Source organism: Corvus brachyrhynchos, unplaced genomic scaffold (assembly GCF_000691975.1).
Source record: "Corvus brachyrhynchos isolate BGI_N302 unplaced genomic scaffold, ASM69197v1 scaffold21, whole genome shotgun sequence".
Taxonomy (NCBI): Eukaryota; Metazoa; Chordata; class Aves; order Passeriformes; family Corvidae; genus Corvus; species Corvus brachyrhynchos.
The window spans coordinates 3,714,926-3,733,870 of NW_008236924.1; the positions used below are offsets into that span (position 1 = coordinate 3,714,926).

The 18,945-nt window shown below is 42.9% G+C and overlaps 1 protein-coding gene across 6 annotated transcripts in view; it reads right to left on the minus strand.

The window, feature by feature from the left end:
• The window catches only part of EBF1 (early B-cell factor 1), a 261,012-nt gene extending 250,639 nt beyond the window's left edge, over positions 1–10,373 (minus strand). For all 6 annotated transcript variants that reach the window (XM_017728154.1, XM_017728152.1, XM_017728151.1 and 3 more), the window contains exons 1-2: positions 10,279–10,373; positions 796–864 (exon numbers count right to left, since the gene is read on the minus strand). In XM_017728154.1, coding sequence (XP_017583643.1) covers positions 796–864; positions 10,279–10,316 — 107 coding nt within the window. In that variant the 5' untranslated portion in view covers positions 10,317–10,373. The remainder of the gene's footprint in view (positions 1–795; positions 865–10,278) is intronic.
• Between the last annotated feature and the right edge of the window lie 8,572 nt (positions 10,374–18,945).

Below are 18,945 nucleotides of genomic sequence, written 5' to 3' on the forward strand. Positions count from 1 at the left end.
CAATACTCTGGCTATCCCACACGGCTTTGGACAACACGTTTGGACAATTAAAATGTAAAAATGGCTCTTTGGCTACCATTTTGCATCATTTGCAAGCAACAGAAACTACACATGGCTCAGAACAACTGGAATAGATGTATTGTACTACAATGATTTACTCAGTGATGTCAGATTAACAATATGGATCTGTTTAAAAACACAATAATTAAGACAGGCAAAAATTAATGAATCAACTGACAATACAGTCAAAATTGTATTCCAACCAGAGAAAATAAGAGGGAAAAAACCTTACATTGCAGATCTATTTTCTTAACTGTTTTTATGCATAAATAAAAGCCTTAAAATGTAGATGGATTGCGTCCAACAGAACTACAGTAGCTAAGTGATAATGATTCAAACATTTTTCAAATAAAAGTTAAATATTTATAAGCACCCAACCACATTTCATAAATCACAAACTATTATTATTTTATTCCTGAAGCTTCCCTGGCATAGCATGTGAATTGAGTCACAGAAAGTCAGAAAGAAAAATCTCCTCTTTATGCACATGAATCAGTTACAAGAGCTGGAGCCCTCCACAGAGCAGGGCGCTCCAGTATCCCTACGTTATCCCACATATGGCCCTTCCAAGGCAATCACAACTGCAAAGCACAACTAATTCTGTATCAAAAAAACAAAATTTCATCCGTATATCCTCCTAATTCTTCCCCATTAGCAACACAGGGCAGGTGTTTCATTATAATGAGGAGAGGGAGGAAGGAAAAAAAAATGAAAGGAAACAATAGCAGTCCTTACCTGTCAATTATCACTGGATCTGATGGAGTCTCATTTCTGTTGCCACAGCTTTTCTTGTCACAACAGCGGCTACAGAGCAAAAGTGAAAGGATTTAGTGCGACCATTACACTGTAAAATCATCATTACGAACATGGTGGGTTCAAATTGCCGGCTCGAGTTACCCTGCCGGCCCTGCCTGCAAATCAGTCAAATGTACTGGGTCACATATGGGTTAATTACAATGTTTAACTTCTTGCACAGCTGGTTAGCAACAGAAAATATAAAAAGAGAAGGGGTTTTGCCCCTTTCACAAATAATAATTCAAGGATCGCCCGAAACAGGGAGAGCTGCCTATTTGTAGCCTCTTTTCCGCGGGGTTTAACAGTTGTCCCACAGACGCTGGCACACAAAATAAGGCAGATTTTTCCCTGCTGAGCCTGGTTTTTACATTTGCTTAACGCTTGTGTTACACATCCACAAGATATTCCTGCTTCCACACAATTCCCAGCTACTGGCAAACCTTCCCCCAAACTCCAAAGGCGCAATTATTCTCCCTGTAAGAAACACTGGTGTTAATGGGGGAGCTAAAATGCAAGCACCAGCAGCAGCTTTTTATGCTCGAGCGCGCCTGTTTCCCCAAGTTTTCCGAGCATGTTAATGATCACTAATGCCACGGAGAGCTCTGCTCTGGAGGCTGGTGCCCTGCGTCAGGTCAGATACAAAGCAGGCATGTGAAACATAAGCTCCGTCTCCCAAAGCACTGCTCTATGGCTGACCTCAAGGCTGGGATTCTTTTTGAACTAAGGTGGCTCATTGTTTCCTAAGAGAAGTCAAATTGTTGGTTTTTGATGATTCCTTGTCAGGGGTTGTTTTCCGTAAGAAGGCATAAATATATTGCAGGTGAGTTCATAGGCAAGGTACGTGTTCTTGTTCAAGGTGGGAATCCCTCCTGGTGCTTCTGGAGCTGTGGCAGGGAGCTGCCCTGCTCTTCCCACCAGCCCATCTAAACCCAAGAGACCAAATCACAACCACAAAGGTCAGCAAAGCCTTTAGATTTCACCCACCCACTCACCCCAGGGAGGAAACCCCCATCTCACAAGGAAAGCTCCTGTTTGTTGATGTCCCTTAACAGAAAATCCCCCACTGAAGTCAAGGCTTCAAGGAATGAATAAATAAATAAATAAATAAATAAGCTCCTGACTTTCCCAAGTCCTTCTTGGTCCCCAAGGACCTGCTGGACAAAGCCTGGGCAGCTTCAGGACTGCAGGGACGCCATCCCATGAGGGCACCAAGTGTCAGGCAGTGAGGACCACCCCGACTGCTCTCCCTGGCCAGACCTGAGCACACGTCCCTGTTCAATAAACTTTCTGGTCAACCTCAACCACAACCAGCCAAATCTTTGGAAACCACTAAGTTTGTTCCCAGCGGCATCCCAGGGACCTGCATCTCGCCTGGATTTCAGCAGCTATCGGGAGGGACCACTGCTCACCCTCCCTCTCAGATGAACTATTTTCCTTTCCCCAGAAGGTGGAAGAACATCAGGGCAGGAAGAAGCCCTCAGAAGTGCCACGCTATATAAATAGCCCTGTTGGGAGTATGACAAAGGTTCTCTTGTGTTGCTGAACAATAGAGTGAATAATATACAGTTACCCACCAAGATTAGCAATAAAGCAACTAACCACACTAAAGATAACAAAAAAGGGGCCTTTTACAAAAACAGCCTGTTTAAACATGGCTTTAAAAAAAAAATAATAATTTTGTTTTCAAAGAGAGGAAAATACATAATTCTTTTCACCGCAAAAAGCTTCAAGGCAACTATTCAGGGCTGAAACTTTTCACAGTTAACACATGTGCAGTATCTTCATTTCGGTGGAAGCTACATTGTTTGGGATTGCCAAAAAAAACTGCTTAATTTTACAGCACAATACCACAATTGATCCACCAGAAAATGCCAGAGCCTTGGCACCCTGAAAATATTAAAATTTAGGAAGAAATAAAATATGCTGTAGGTAAATAGTCATGGGGACGTTTGGGGGCTTTTTTGCCTATAAAAGGACTTGTCATTGGAGTGCAGCTAGAATGTGTGGGGTGAGAAAATTTACCCACAAACAAGGCAATAAAAACTGCTAATCATTTTTAAATGATTAAAATGTAATTAGAAACAGAGTTGGCACAAGTTAAGACAATGCAGTTCTTGTGACTGAAGCGAATCAGGGCTAGTCCTGACATTCTCCCAGCAGACTGGAGGGACAGAAATTGCCACACTTACTCAGGCAGGCAAAGGTTCCCAGGCTCCCAGCACGAGATGGGCAGATACCACCATCCACACACCACCAGGCTCAGAGGCTGGCACCTTCCCGGGGCATTAACCCAGAGGGGGAGGCAGCCACAGGGGCCTGGGGACAGGGACACCTCGGTCTCACCTCCTGCCGTGAGTGGGATGGAGTCAGGCACTGACCAGTGGGGACAACCCGGCTTCGAGAGCAGGGCAACCCCTTCACTGCTCCTCAGGTGACCCCTTAATTTTGACCTTCCCAAAAGCACACCCCAATAGTGACAGTAGGACACCTCACTCTTGACCACCATCTGAGGGAGATGTGGAGGGGCTGCATGGCTGGTACATCCCACCATCTGGTGGTTCTCTGGCATGAAAGGAGGCCCTGAATGCTCCTTCATGATCTAGAGAATTATATTTTAAATTTTAGTCTGCCTTTAGTGTTCCCCCCCCCCCCAACAGCAGAATTGGAGGCCTCTTCACTCTAGTCTTTCTGTGAGGAGAATTAAAACATCATGCAGATCTTGAGTTTCAGACCTGGTTAAAAGTGCTTTTAATTCAATTTCCCTCAAAAGCTTTGGCTTTTAGTGCCTACTTAGCACTTGGAAATAAGTTCCTAAATATTCAGCACCCTTTCTCCTTTCCCTGAAAGAATTTTTAAATTCCCAGGAGCTTCTCCAAACCACTCAGAAACCCTCCAGCTCCCAGCAAGGCTCTGTGCAAGAGCAGGGAATGCCAGTTCCTTGCAGCCAGGAGGACGAGGACTTGTCTTTGCTGTTCTTCCACGACACCTCTCCCCAGGTGGGGCCAGGAGCCACAGCTCAGACACAACGCCATGTTGGCCAACAGGAAAAGCCTACAAAAATTGATTTTTTTGGGGGGGGCTTGCTTGTTTTTAAAACAAGTAGTCCTTGATAGTATGCAGCCTCCCATCATTTCCAGCACCTGCACCCCATCTCTGAGCACCCTACTGCTGTTGTCATCCTCATGGCTCGTTCCTGAGCCCCTCACTGTCCCCATCCTGCTCCTCCACACGCCACCACCACCCCCAGCTTTTACTGCTGCCTTTCTCCTCACCACAACCCTCTGGGGACCTCCTGCCTTCTTGCTCCCCATCATCCTCCTCCTCTTCCCTTCCATGTGCTGGAGGATCTCTACTCTCACTGCCCGGGCCCACAGGACGAGCCTCCTCACCCCAGTGTCTGGCACCCCGAACCCTCCCTTGCCATCCCCCCTCCTGGCGCGGTGGCCAGCGCGTGCCCTGTGCAGGAGCCCTGCTTTGTGTATCCCGGGGACAATGAACAATGAGGAATTAGGGGCCCGTGGCACGTGGCCAGTGCCGAGGCGACTTTCCGACCATCGGCTGCCAGGCCCAAACAAGTCGCCAGAGAGGCTGGGTGGGAGATTTTGCACAAGGTCCCAGCGAGGTGGGATCCCTTCCAGCAGTGATGCCATCAGGACAACCTCTGCCCCAAACTGGCTCCTCACCCTGGAGCGTGGAGGTGCAGGACCCCCTCACCAAAACAGCTGTAAGATCTTATTTTACACAGACAAAAACCATCTTTTACTCCAACCTCATTCTCAGAAATCACTGAACCATTTTAGCTGAAACTTTCCAAAGAAAGTCAGCCTGAGGCCGACACCCTGCAAAGGATATTTCAGCCAGAACAGTTTAAGTTTGGCAAAGCTGTAAGCCACTGAAGGTTTCATAATGGAAATTGTTGAGGCAATATTAACTATAGATGTCCCTCCCCATGCTGCCTACAATACTAATAAATTCCACTGAGGTTGTGAATTCTCCCCAGCTATTAACATTTTCACCAACCGTGTAGATTTTTATATCTGACAAAACACAATGAAATCCTCTGAAATAAACAGCCACCTGAAGCAAACCTCAGCTTCGCTCTCCTACCACAGCCAGGACTCTCTTATACATTTGAATTCTTTGTCTCCTCCGTGCTGTAGCTGTAGTACACTATAAATACCCAGCTTTGTCACATAAATGCAAAGTTTTATTGTGCAGTTAGCCTTGATAGAAAGCACTGCTGAAAGTTGTTTAGAAATTAAATATCTAAAACAAGCTATTTTAAAATACAGAGCCCTCACTATTTCATGTCTGAAATGAAGAAATTTCATCTTAGGGAGAGCAAGCTGTCTTTCACACCATATGGCTAATGGTAGTGCATAGCAATTAGCTGGGCTGATTAATGGGGAACAGACTCTAATTTTATGCTTATAATTGAGGCTGCATTTGCACCCCTGGTGCAAATTCAGCACATCCCAACTTCCACTTACAACAGGCAAGAAATCAAGAGAAACAGAATGGTGTGGAGAGAGAATTTTTCCCCCTTCTAGACCCCTAAAGAGCATCAGATTTGCAATTTAAAAGCGTGTTAGCAGCACAATAGATGACAGATTTGTGCAATAGGGTCAAGCGGCCTGGTAAACAAACAGCACCCTCTTACACACGTATGGGCAGCAAAGGAAATGGGGAATATCTAATATGAGCTGTAAGAAATTTGAATATGTCTCCCCCACCCTGTCAGGAACACAACATTTGCCTACTACAGTCAGTTTGGGTTTCTTCTACCCCTCCGCCTTACGGCCATGAAACACAAAGCAAGGACTAGCAGTAAATAAATCGGAGGAGAAGAATAAAGCTCCCAAGCCAGTGAATTTTAAGAACAAAGAAAGTGCAAAGTGCTTTAATAAAGGGAACAACTGCACATCTTTCCACATTCCCAGAACAGAAATAATTTTGTCTCAGTCAAAGTATATTGAACGGCCGTAAATCTGTGATGCGGGCATTTGGTCTTCTGGTTAAAACTCAGCCCACTATATAAAGTTTTAATTTGCTTCTTACACTTTAGGTTCCTGAACTACCTGTAAGAAAATTATTTCATTAAAGTAGTTGATTCTGGCTCAGTGAGTTATTCCTACCACCAAACCTTGCTGGTTAAGGATCAGGACACATCACCCAGGACTAATGACAGATTCAGACCCTGACACTGCAGGCACTTGAACATGTGCTTAATTTTACTCATGTGCCCAGTCCCACTGTTTTACTGGTCTGTTACAGGAGAAAAGTAAAAGGCACATGAGTCTTATCAGGTCAGGGCCTCCTTTAATATTTCCATGAATTGTTCCTAGCTAGGTATCCAGTGTGAAAGTCGTGCTAATTGGGCCAATGAATTTTAGGGCAATTACAAGTTGTCAGCATGACTGGGATTCCATTTGGAAAGGCAGAAGTGGCCTGGAGTCCTCAGCAAAGCAACAAGGCTCCCAATAGCAGCAGAGGCTCAGGCACCTCTTGGACACACTGAGCTGCTGATTGTTCTGGAGCTGCAATGGGTTGTCTTTGGTTTCCTGGAAGAAGCCAAACCCACTGAAGGAAGCAGCCTAGAAAAACATGACATGAAAACTAAATCCCCCAAAATCCTGCTGCAAGGAAGAATTTGAGGGGGGGGCTGTGCAGGGTTTCACCCAAGCTGGCAGAGCAAGGAGAGCAACTCCTTCTCTGCCTTCATCACAGGGTGCTACCCCCCAGCAGAGTTTTATCAGGAGGAGCTGTCAGTGGAGGACAAAACACGCACGTCCCAAGAATTAAAAAAAAAAAAAAAAAAAAAAAATTAACCAACAGAGAAGTTTCCATCTGAGTATTTTGTCAAATACTGTCCCCTGCCAGGAAACCCTCATCCAAGTTTATTCTTTTAGAAGTGGGTACTAGTTTTTACCCTCAAGTTACTCCTTTTTAGTAAATGTGTTTTGTAAAAGTTACAACGCATGCAATGGCATTTTTACAGTCTTAAAACAAGTGATTGTAACAATAAGCTTATGCAAGAACGCCTTGTCTTCCACTAGGGAATTATTTTCTGCCATCGAATAACATGTAACAAATGATTTTTTCAGACATGCAAAAAACACCCACTAACTCTAATGAGACTGAGAGGTCACAAACAAGTCGCCAGAGAGGCTGGGGGGGAGATTTTGCACAAGGTCCCAGCGAGGTGGGATCCCTTCCAGCAGTGATGCCATCAGGACAACCTCTGCCCCAAACTGGCTCCTCACCCTGGAGCGTGGAGGTGCAGGACCCCCTCACCAAAACAGCTGTAAGATCTTATTTTACACAGACAAAAACCATCTTTTACTCCAACCTCATTCTCAGAAATCACTGAACCATTTTAGCTGAAACTTTCCAAAGAAAGTCAGCCTGAGGCCGACACCCTGCAAAGGATATTTCAGCCAGAACAGTTTAAGTTTGGCAAAGCTGTAAGCCACTGAAGGTTTCATAATGGAAATTGTTGAGGCAATATTAACTATAGATGTCCCTCCCCATGCTGCCTACAATACTAATAAATTCCACTGAGGTTGTGAATTCTCCCCAGCTATTAACATTTTCACCAACCGTGTAGATTTTTATATCTGACAAAACACAATGAAATCCTCTGAAATAAACAGCCACCTGAAGCAAACCTCAGCTTCGCTCTCCTACCACAGCCAGGACTCTCTTATACATTTGAATTCTTTGTCTCCTCCGTGCTGTAGCTGTAGTACACTATAAATACCCAGCTTTGTCACATAAATGCAAAGTTTTATTGTGCAGTTAGCCTTGATAGAAAGCACTGCTGAAAGTTGTTTAGAAATTAAATATCTAAAACAAGCTATTTTAAAATACAGAGCCCTCACTATTTCATGTCTGAAATGAAGAAATTTCATCTTAGGGAGAGCAAGCTGTCTTTCACACCATATGGCTAATGGTAGTGCATAGCAATTAGCTGGGCTGATTAATGGGGAACAGACTCTAATTTTATGCTTATAATTGAGGCTGCATTTGCACCCCTGGTGCAAATTCAGCACATCCCAACTTCCACTTACAACAGGCAAGAAATCAAGAGAAACAGAATGGTGTGGAGAGAGAATTTTTCCCCCTTCTAGACCCCTAAAGAGCATCAGATTTGCAATTTAAAAGCGTGTTAGCAGCACAATAGATGACAGATTTGTGCAATAGGGTCAAGCGGCCTGGTAAACAAACAGCACCCTCTTACACACGTATGGGCAGCAAAGGAAATGGGGAATATCTAATATGAGCTGTAAGAAATTTGAATATGTCTCCCCCACCCTGTCAGGAACACAACATTTGCCTACTACAGTCAGTTTGGGTTTCTTCTACCCCTCCACCTTACGGCCATGAAACACAAAGCAAGGACTAGCAGTAAATAAATCGGAGGAGAAGAATAAAGCTCCCAAGCCAGTGAATTTTAAGAACAAAGAAAGTGCAAAGTGCTTTAATAAAGGGAACAACTGCACATCTTTCCACATTCCCAGAACAGAAATAATTTTGTCTCAGTCAAAGTATATTGAACGGCCGTAAATCTGTGATGCGGGCATTTGGTCTTCTGGTTAAAACTCAGCCCACTATATAAAGTTTTAATTTGCTTCTTACACTTTAGGTTCCTGAACTACCTGTAAGAAAATTATTTCATTAAAGTAGTTGATTCTGGCTCAGTGAGTTATTCCTACCACCAAACCTTGCTGGTTAAGGATCAGGACACATCACCCAGGACTAATGACAGATTCAGACCCTGACACTGCAGGCACTTGAACATGTGCTTAATTTTACTCATGTGCCCAGTCCCACTGTTTTACTGGTCTGTTACAGGAGAAAAGTAAAAGGCACATGAGTCTTATCAGGTCAGGGCCTCCTTTAATATTTCCATGAATTGTTCCTAGCTAGGTATCCAGTGTGAAAGTCGTGCTAATTGGGCCAATGAATTTTAGGGCAATTACAAGTTGTCAGCATGACTGGGATTCCATTTGGAAAGGCAGAAGTGGCCTGGAGTCCTCAGCAAAGCAACAAGGCTCCCAATAGCAGCAGAGGCTCAGGCACCTCTTGGACACACTGAGCTGCTGATTGTTCTGGAGCTGCAATGGGTTGTCTTTGGTTTCCTGGAAGAAGCCAAACCCACTGAAGGAAGCAGCCTAGAAAAACATGACATGAAAACTAAATCCCCCAAAATCCTGCTGCAAGGAAGAATTTGAGGGGGGGGCTGTGCAGGGTTTCACCCAAGCTGGCAGAGCAAGGAGAGCAACTCCTTCTCTGCCTTCATCACAGGGTGCTACCCCCCAGCAGAGTTTTATCAGGAGGAGCTGTCAGTGGAGGACAAAACATGCACGTCCCAAGAATTTAAAAAAAAAAAAAAAAAAAAAAAATTAACCAACAGAGAAGTTTCCATCTGAGTATTTTGTCAAATACTGTCCCCTGCCAGGAAACCCTCATCCAAGTTTATTCTTTTAGAAGTGGGTACTAGTTTTTACCCTCAAGTTACTCCTTTTTAGTAAATGTGTTTTGTAAAAGTTACAACGCATGCAATGGCATTTTTACAGTCTTAAAACAAGTGATTGTAACAATAAGCTTATGCAAGAACGCCTTGTCTTCCACTAGGGAATTATTTTCTGCCATCGAATAACATGTAACAAATGATTTTTTCAGACATGCAAAAAACACCCACTAACTCTAATGAGACTGAGAGGTCAAGCTCTCTGAGGTGGCGAAGGGGTCTGTGGCAAAAAGGAAGTAGAAGAGGCTTCACCTATTTCAACCAGCCAGAACAGAGAAGGAAGCAGCTGCAGAAGTTTGGGGAAGAAGATATTTGACTGAATTAAAGTCACCAACCCCAGGCAGGGCAAGGGAGCACAGGGCAGAGCCCAATCTGCATGGGGAAGTTTAAAGAAAATCCAGAAGACGACATCTTTTGCACGGAGGAGCATCAGCTGCTCCACTCCGGCCAAGCAGGGACCCCACGTGAGCAGCAACCAGGACAAAAGAACCCCCTGACCTCACTCCTTAATGCACACCCAGGAAAAAAAAAAAAATACTATTTTGTCATTTTGCTGAGGAGTTTTTGTTGGGAATTGGGGGCAGAGACGTTGGTTGCTACAAGACTATAATAGACTGTTAATTTCGGTGAGGAGACCTTTTGCGGGCTACAGTGTCTAAATGAAAACCAGCAGCGTTCTGTTAAGAATAACTCTTTATAAATAATTGAAAACTAGTGTGACGACTGAGACCTTGCTGCTAATTACACACACAACAAACTGTGTTGTTTTGGGATTGTTTAATGCAAGAAAGATAAATTTAAGTCCGAATATAGCTGTAGGTTCAACCTAGATTTTGGGAGACAGATTCATCTTCCCATCACTAATTAACTGGAAGAGGGGTATTTCTTACCTGCACATTATTTCATGCGTGAGCAGAACTCGGCACATTTCTGGGTTCTTGTCTTGGCCTTCATATACTATCGCCTAGAAATAAAACACGTTTTTAGTTGTGCATAAAGTTGAGTATGGAGAAAATCAAAACACATCATGGTAAGCAAAGGCCTAGCGAGTTGCAAGCCACAGCTCAGACTAAAGAGACCTGGCATCTCCACCAAACCTGCTCCAAGACCTGCAGCTGAAAAACAACACAAGCTGAGTACAGCTAAATTCCCTCCTCTCTGTTGCACATCTCTCCAGCGGTGTGTAGGATGGGTTTTTTTAGTAGTCAAGACAACCACAATTTTCTTTTCAATTCAGAATAAAATATAAACCTAATAGCATTAAAAGGAAGGGGGAAAAAAAAAAAAAGAAAGAAAGAAAGAAAAAAAGAAAACCAGCAAGGCTTGGTATACTTTGGGTCCTATTCATTAAAAAAAGAGAAAAGAGAGAGCTCATGCATTTTTAATTACAAAAGCTGCACAGCCCAGGCATTTTCCTGGTAGCTCCTGAGAAAAGGCCTGGGCCTGATTCTTCCCTTGAACCTCCTGATCCAGCATTTTCCAGAGAGCACCTCCGGAGTTACAGGGATATAAATAAGTGAGGAGAAGGCCCTACCAGAGCAGAGGAGACCAAAACAAACAGAGGATCAACCGACTTAAGAAATTTGACTCTGAGACAGCACAGGGAGAATCCTTTAAGCTAAAACTGTGGAAAGGCAGTGTGTTCACATTTCAAGAGGAGCCTACATTTGCTCCCACCAGCAGCACCAGCAGCGAGGGATCGGCGTTACACATGAACTGGGTTAGTGCTCACAGCCCCTGCAGGACAGGGTTTCCATCTCAGCCCAACAGAGTCGTGTTTTCCAGCCACCCCTGCTCCCAGGCACCAGCTCCCCAGCAGCAGAACAAGAGTGAAGTTTCCTTTGCAACAGCACCTTTTGCTGGCACTAAAGGTTTCTAAACCTTTTAGGGTGCCACTCCAGAGCTGGGATCGGAGCCCCAGCCTTGGAGGGATGACCACCCCTACATCTAAGCAACAGTGCTACCCTTGAGCTCGGTGTGACCTTTTCAGCCTCTAAAACACAGACTTTAAAAGAAGAAATTGGGGAAAAAAACTCAGCAGGTAAAATGACATCTAAGATGGATCTCCCTAAAGTTAACAATAAAATAGAGACTGAAATTTAAGAAGTGTGCTCTATGGATGTAAGACATTTTAAGGAATGAGATTAATTGGAAATGGAAGCATGGAAAATACTGACAGAAAAATAAGTTACCTTAATATAAAATGAACTGCTTTTCCAGTCCTTACAAATGTAACCCACCAAGGGTAAGAGGTATTGTACCTCCAGAAGGAGCACAAACCTCAAGACCCACAATGCTGAAGAAGCATAAGCTGACTCTTACACAATTTAAATGGCAACATACAATAATAATAATATTATGTATTATAAAATTACTTAATAATTCCATAAATAATTTTGGGAATGGGCCTATGTTACCTTTGCTAGTTTTAACTTTTTAACTTTATTTTTGTTATGTGCCTTCCCCTAAAACCTGAGGGCCCCTGAGTTGGGGTTTTATAGCTGATAAAACAGAGGCTGCAACTAATTGCCACTAATGGGCCCAGAGTCTCACCTGACTTCTGCCCCTCATTTCCATCAGTGAGGCACAACAGCTGTGAACTCAGCACTGGGATAAAGGGGATGCATGGAAAGTCCCCCCCAGTACAGATACCAGCAACCCCCTGATCCCAGACTGGGACCCCCACCTTGAGCTACTTTCACATCAGTGCCCAAGAGAGGTACAGATGGTTTGCAAGAAGCATTGGAAAATGGAATTACGTGTGTTACAGCAGGAGGTGGACAAATTCAGAAGACCCCCATTCCCAGCATTAAAAGGGAAGATGGGGAGAAGCTTCTTCCAGGCAAAGGTAGAAAACTGAAGCAACCGGCTGACACCTGGTGGGGTCAGTCAGCGGGGACATTGCAAAGACTCCAGAAAACCCCAGATCAGGTTAGCAGGGCCCACCTAGCAGTGGGACAGGCCAGGCAAGGAGGAAGCTCATGGCACCTCTTGGACTTCATCAACAGTTAAAAAATAATCTCCCTCTGAGAACGCAGAGCAGGAGGGGAAAGAACAGATCTGAGGCCTTTAGTGGGGACAAACACCTCCAGCCCCCTGACACCTCCAGACAATCACAGCGTAACAGGAGACGAGAGAAGGCTGCTGGTCTCAGCTCATTCTTCTTACACTTTCAAATATTAAAATAAATTTACCCAGGATGGGTTAGCTTGTCGCCAGTGGAGCCAAGGAAGTGCTAGAAATGACAAACCAGAACACAACATTTACTTTCCTTTTTCCTCCTGCCCTATCTCCTCCTCTCCCCTTCCTGCTGCTGTGCTTACTTAACCTCCAGGTACCCGCTTAAATAACTCAACTAAATAGCAATAATGAACGGGCAGAGTCAACACTGTGGTACATAATCACCTTGTCTGTTGTGTTTAGCATCAGTGATCCCTTCTTTGCGTGCATGACATTCTTCTGCCTCCCTCCATGTTAAAGATTTGCTTCTCACTTTATTTGCATTCAATTATCGAAGTTGCACCCGTGCGCATTTTGTTTTCTCCGTGTTAAATGCAGCTCCTCTCACCTACCCTATTCCTGCAGGAATTTCTAGGAAATTCTGGGAAGCAGGAGGATGCACTGGCTTCATTTCTGAGCAGCTCATCCCCGTCTCCCCACTCCTGTGTCCCAATTTACTGGTGTGAAGCGCCAACTGTTTGCCCCCATGAATGGCTGCCCGAGAGCCCTACACATACTCGACCGCCTCGCAAACCACACCACTCTGAAGCATTAATTCTACAATTAGTTTCAAAAAGGAAACAGGAACTGCTAAAGTTTCAGATCGTTAGAGCTGCCAGAAGTATTTTTACAGGAAGGATCTACTATGTTACTGTTGTGAAAATGTTTAACTCTCGGATTTGAAAAGCTACTCTTTTTAACAAAAATATCTTGATTTTTTTAAATAAATTATGGGGTTTTTAAGTACAGTTTTTGAAAGGGGATGATTGCGTCGGGGCTCCCTGTCGCACTAACGTCGTCGTGATTTTGTCAAATAGGGATCACATTAATGAGAGACAAAGTGAAAGTTACAGTGCATAAACTTAGACCACAGCAGAGCTAAAAATAAGCCCGCAGATACACATCAGAGTTGCACAACAAAACACCGGCAAAGGAAATGCAAAATTATAGACTTTGGGTTTTTTTCTTTTTGTTTACTTCATGTTGATTTAACTCGGTGATGTTTCATAAGCACTCGAAAATAGCATTTCTTCTCCCAAACAACCTAAACATTTCCCCAGAAAATTCACCTTCTATTTTGCCAGCTGTTACTCACCCAAGTAACCTTCCTACAAGAAGTCCCAGTGAGTAACAATCACTCATGCACAAACGGACTTCAAAATCAGGCCCCGAAAAATTAGTGTCAAAAATATAAGACTTTCTCACTTCCATTTAAATGAAGCTGCATAAAAAGTTAAATCTAATTCAATTCACTGGTTAACAGCAAATAAAATTTACTACATTGAGCACATCGCAGTCAAGTACATCCAAAAATTCGCCCAAACTTTTCAGCGATGGACTTCGTTATAAAAAAAAAACATAATAAAAAAAAAAAAATACAAAGAAAGGGGGGTAATATAAAAGTCAAGGCTACAGCTCTCATTTAATCTACTTTTTCCCCAATAGACGTGGTAGGATAAAGCAATAAAAGAGTTGACAAACAAGCTGGAAAAATACAGAGACAGATTTTGTCCTTAACCATTCCTGAATAAATCCAGATTTATGCTGGTACTAGTGAGGGCAGAATCGTGGTGTCAGTTTGCCAGTCAAGCAATCCTGCTTTCAGAACTGGACGAAAAACAATCTTGAAGGAATGAGATCATGGTCATTATATTACTCAGTTATGTCATGGCCTTGATTTTAAAAGAGTAAGAGAAGGAGAGAAATCACCAACGTGCATCTAAATCCACTTGCTTTCAGATTCCATCTGCCTCGAAAAACAAAGTATCTCCCTTACAGAAATAAAAGAGAAGGGAAAACTCATTAAAATTAGGGTCTTTTCCAAAACAGAACTGAAATGATTTGGAATGACGTTTACAGCCGTACACACAGGGAGAAAATAAAATCCTGGCCTCACCGAATTCAATAGGCGCTTTGCAATTGACTTCAGATGGGCCAGAATTTCACCCAGAGAAGATTAGGCTTGTATCCACTACATATCTACAGAGAAAATACTGTGAATTATATTTATTTGGCTTTGAATCCTTAACCCTCAGTTACCCGAGGTTTTACCCCTTCCCCAGGCAAAACCTCGACTCATCCCAGGGAGGTTTATCCCGGACAAGCAGCGCAGAGCTGGTCCCGGGGCGAGGACAGGGAGTTCTTGCTCTGCCTCTCAATGCACAATTCAGAAGCATCTAATTATTTTATCCAGTCTCCCTCTGCCTTTGATTCACAGCCTGCTTATCGATGTATTCACACAAATTAAATAAATTTATCTCTCCTAATATGTTCATTTTTAATGGTTTTCAAACATTCACATGGAAACAGCTCTAGCGTAAATATCCCAGAACAAATGGCTGTATATTATACAGGAGGGAGCAGTTGGGCTGCCAGACTGGGAATGCACCAGGCCATCTGGCTCAGGCAGTCTCTCCAAAATCCTCAGCTTTGTTTTCACCCTCAGACTCCAAACAACACATTTTCCACTGTGATGAGTTTACATTTTCCCAAACACAGGTCCTGATCATGCATGCAAATTCCAAACTTCTCCATTCCTCTCTGTACAAGAAAATTAAAATCACCTGCGCTTCTGACATCTCACCAAAGGCACAAGAAAGCTGCTAAAATCTGGCACAGTATAAACTTTCCCCGTCACAGGGGTTAGGTTTTGTTTTATGTTTGTGTGAAATTTCTCCGAGTCTGCTGAGGCTCCTCTGAACTTATTGATAACATTTTTTTTTCCCATGCGCGTAGCTGCCAGAGAAGGGCCATGCCATGCACAGAATAGAGCTGATCAAATATCTGCAGACATCAGAGAATGACAGACAAGTCAACAGAAAAACCATTTGCATCCAGAGTTATAGCTCTGAAATAAAAAGTAAAATATAAACAGGGTTTAAGTCTGAAGGAAGGATTTTTGACTCATGAGTGCTCTCAGCAATAGACAATAGCCATCGAGTAAAACTTATGATTTTTAAGATGCCTGAGCCTTATTAGCATCCGTTATATCTTATGGATGAGAACGGCTGAAGGAAAAATGGGTGGGGAACAAGTATTTCAGATTTATTTCCTCCATCTTTCCTAATAGTGAAATATCTCAGCTTTATGAAAATACAGCCAAAGAAATAGAAGGCATCCCTTCTCCATAAACATATTAAAATCCTTTGACTTGGATTTAAAAACTCCAGTTTTATTAGAGCAGACATATTTCACATTTTGCAGGCAATTTCAAAATGCATCATTGTTAGAAGCAGATCTTCTGCAGGAGGAGCTGCTGCTTTACGGAAAGCAACAGCTAAAAAGTTTGGGGTTCTACAGGGTTTTGAGCACATTAGGAATGTGATCCTGACATAAAATGAGGTGCTAATACAACATAAAAGAAAATTTAATTAAGCCATTATTGACACCGAATGTTGTTACCCGAACTGGAAAGAACTTCCCTGCCACGGGAATGATTTGTGAGTAGCATTTACAATTTTTAAGTGATGGGAACACATTTCGGAAACTTAGTGAGACCCCCAAAAGCCACGTAATTCCCATTTCCCCCAGCGCTTCTGCGGGGCCACCACCAAAGGCCAAGTGCGATACCCCAAGCACAACTCAAAATGATGCACTCTGAGACCAATCCCGGCTGGGTTTCCCATTTGGAAGTCCCCCAGCCCAGGTTCCCAAGGAGTGCATGTGCAGCCCAAGCTCCTGTTTGGGGCAGTGCGTGCACAGCTCATCCCACAGACCAGCTCTGCCCTGGGATGCAGCTCACAACACAACTCTTGGCTGCTTCAGTAGTGCCACTCTCCAGCCCCACTTCCCATCCTGCTCCTCAGCTGACAGAGAAACACGCACGCACCAGGACACGGAGATCCCTCTGTTCCACCCAGGACAGGGCTCTTGCTATGAGTTTCTTAGCTGGGCACAGCCACACAAACAAATCCCTGACTTAGGCAGAGCAGGAACACTCACATCTCCTCTTTAGTACGTACACAGCCCCCAGCACAGCCAAGCCCTGCCTACCTACTGGTATAACGCAGGCTGCTAATGGGACATTCCCATTAAATCTCTGAGCAGCAATCCTATGTAAAGAAATCCAGGTCTGATTTGCAGAAGGGCTTTTATTTTATCTTACCTAACTTAATAATCCGCCACTGTACAAAACCTTGCAATTTGTAACTGTGAGACAAAGAGAATATATTTAAATCTGATGTGTCCACGTTAAAAAATAATAATAATAAAAAAATACGCTAAAAAAAAAAGCCACAGATACTTTCCTGTATGATCTGGGGAACCTAACTCATTCAAGCTTTGCTTCTGTGGGATTTTTAATTTGCCCCCAGAAACCTCAGAGTAGCTGCAATTTCAGTCTGGGAATTCACAATTATCAAGTGTGTGAATGTGCGTGTGTGAGGACTGAGCAGATACTTGCCAGCTGAAACGTGTACGCTTCTGCAACAGTTTCATTTAAAAGTAATCATTTCATTATCCAATTTGTTCTCAGCGTCATGCATTAAAATACTACACCTTCAAGTAGACTGACAATATATATTTAACTTTCATTAAAAATTAAAGAATTTTCAGACAGTCTTTGCAATATTTAATTACAGTTTGATGATTTCAAAGTTACTTGAGAATCTTCTATATAATTCACTGTCATAAAATATAAATGATATATTCAACATTTGGGTGAGCTTCTGTCATGTGTTGTACTTCACTTCCTAATAAGCATTCAGTAACCAACGCGATCCCAACTCTGAAATAATTTCACTTTTGAAAAGAAAGAATTAAAAAAGGAGAAGAAGGAGAATTTAGCGTCTGGCCCCCGAAAAAATTCAGAGCAGCACATGCCACAGTTTTGACATGACAATGCCCTATTTTTCATAAGCAATTATAGTCATGCCTAAAGAAACTACAGACATGAAATTAATATGTAAACAAACATGTTTGCGTCTAAAACAGCCTTTCGCTCCCCGTTTTCTAACCCAAGCTCAGAGAGCTTTTGTTCTTAAATCCTCGCTTCTCAACCCCACTGCACTTTTCCCAAAATCTGTAATTTGCACTAACTTTGTTTTTCTAAGACTTCCTGAAATCAGACAGATTTTTTTTTTCTCCTCCTTCTTCATTGTGAACGTTCTTTAAAGCTACATGGTAGGTTTTACAAATAAACTGTATCTCGGGGGTTTTTTTCCCCTTTCTCTCCAAAGACCCTCTGATGACTTGATAATAATGAGAGACCAAGAGGTCAAACAGTGCCTTAGGATGAACTCTTCATATGCAAGATGCCTTTGTTAAGAAAATTATTTTGAATCCACTGCTCTCCATGAGTTCAGGGCTCTGCTTTCAACAGGATTATGAGCAGAGGCTTCTGCATTTCCGTAACGATAGGAAAGCTATTTAAAGATAATATTTATTGATAGACTCTCTCACACGATCTCCACTGAAATACGCAAGCTCCAAAAGGACTAAAAAGAGTTCATATATCAGGAAGATTTTGTTACTTTTAACACAAACGAACCAACTTGTGCCTGAAAACCAGGGAATGACAGCAAACGCTTTCCAGGATTTTTTATGAAGAAGGGTATGTAGCTGCTGTTTTAATTCCTACAGGGAATGGGCTCTGTTTGGAAGTGTACAGCATAACAGAGCTCAGATGCACAGTGGATTGTGTAGTAAAATTCACCCAAGTTCCTTTTTTTCTTTTTTTTTTTTTTTTGCTGTTGAAAGACAGTCTTCAATAGCAGGAAAAGATGTTTTGGGACCATCAAAGAGAGTTTTGTAAAACAAACTCAGCCCTTAGAGCTTTATGTTTTGCTGTAGAAAAGAAACCCAAATACAAGCCAAGAGTTTTGTCCCTGCAGACAACATACAGGGACTGACGTTTCCTAGCGGTACAAAAAAAAAACCCTTAATGTTTTTCTTAAATAAAATTTAAGAATATTCTTTAACAAGTAAAACAGATTAGGAGGGGAAGAAACATATTTTAAGGATGAAAAGGCTCAAAAGCGTTCCTAACTATTTAAAAGAAACATATTCTAAGAGAAAAATATTCTGACAGGAGCAGAAAAAAGGCCAGGGTAACAATTTAAAAAAGGAGAGAGAAAAAAAAAAGGGAGAGAGAACCGATTTGCTCAGATAGACCCTTTACAAAAATACTGGTTTTAAACAGAAAAGTATTTTTTAGAGGTAGGCACGCACGTTATTACTCTGTTTGGGAGGCTAAAGAACAGGCTTAAAATGAGGATTAATCCACTGACAAGCCCTGCTGCCCTCCCCGAGTCCAACACCGAGCTCGCCGCTGCCCGCGCCGCGATTCTGGGGGCTATTCCGACATGCAAACGTGTCGCGATACAAGCGCTCCTCCTTTA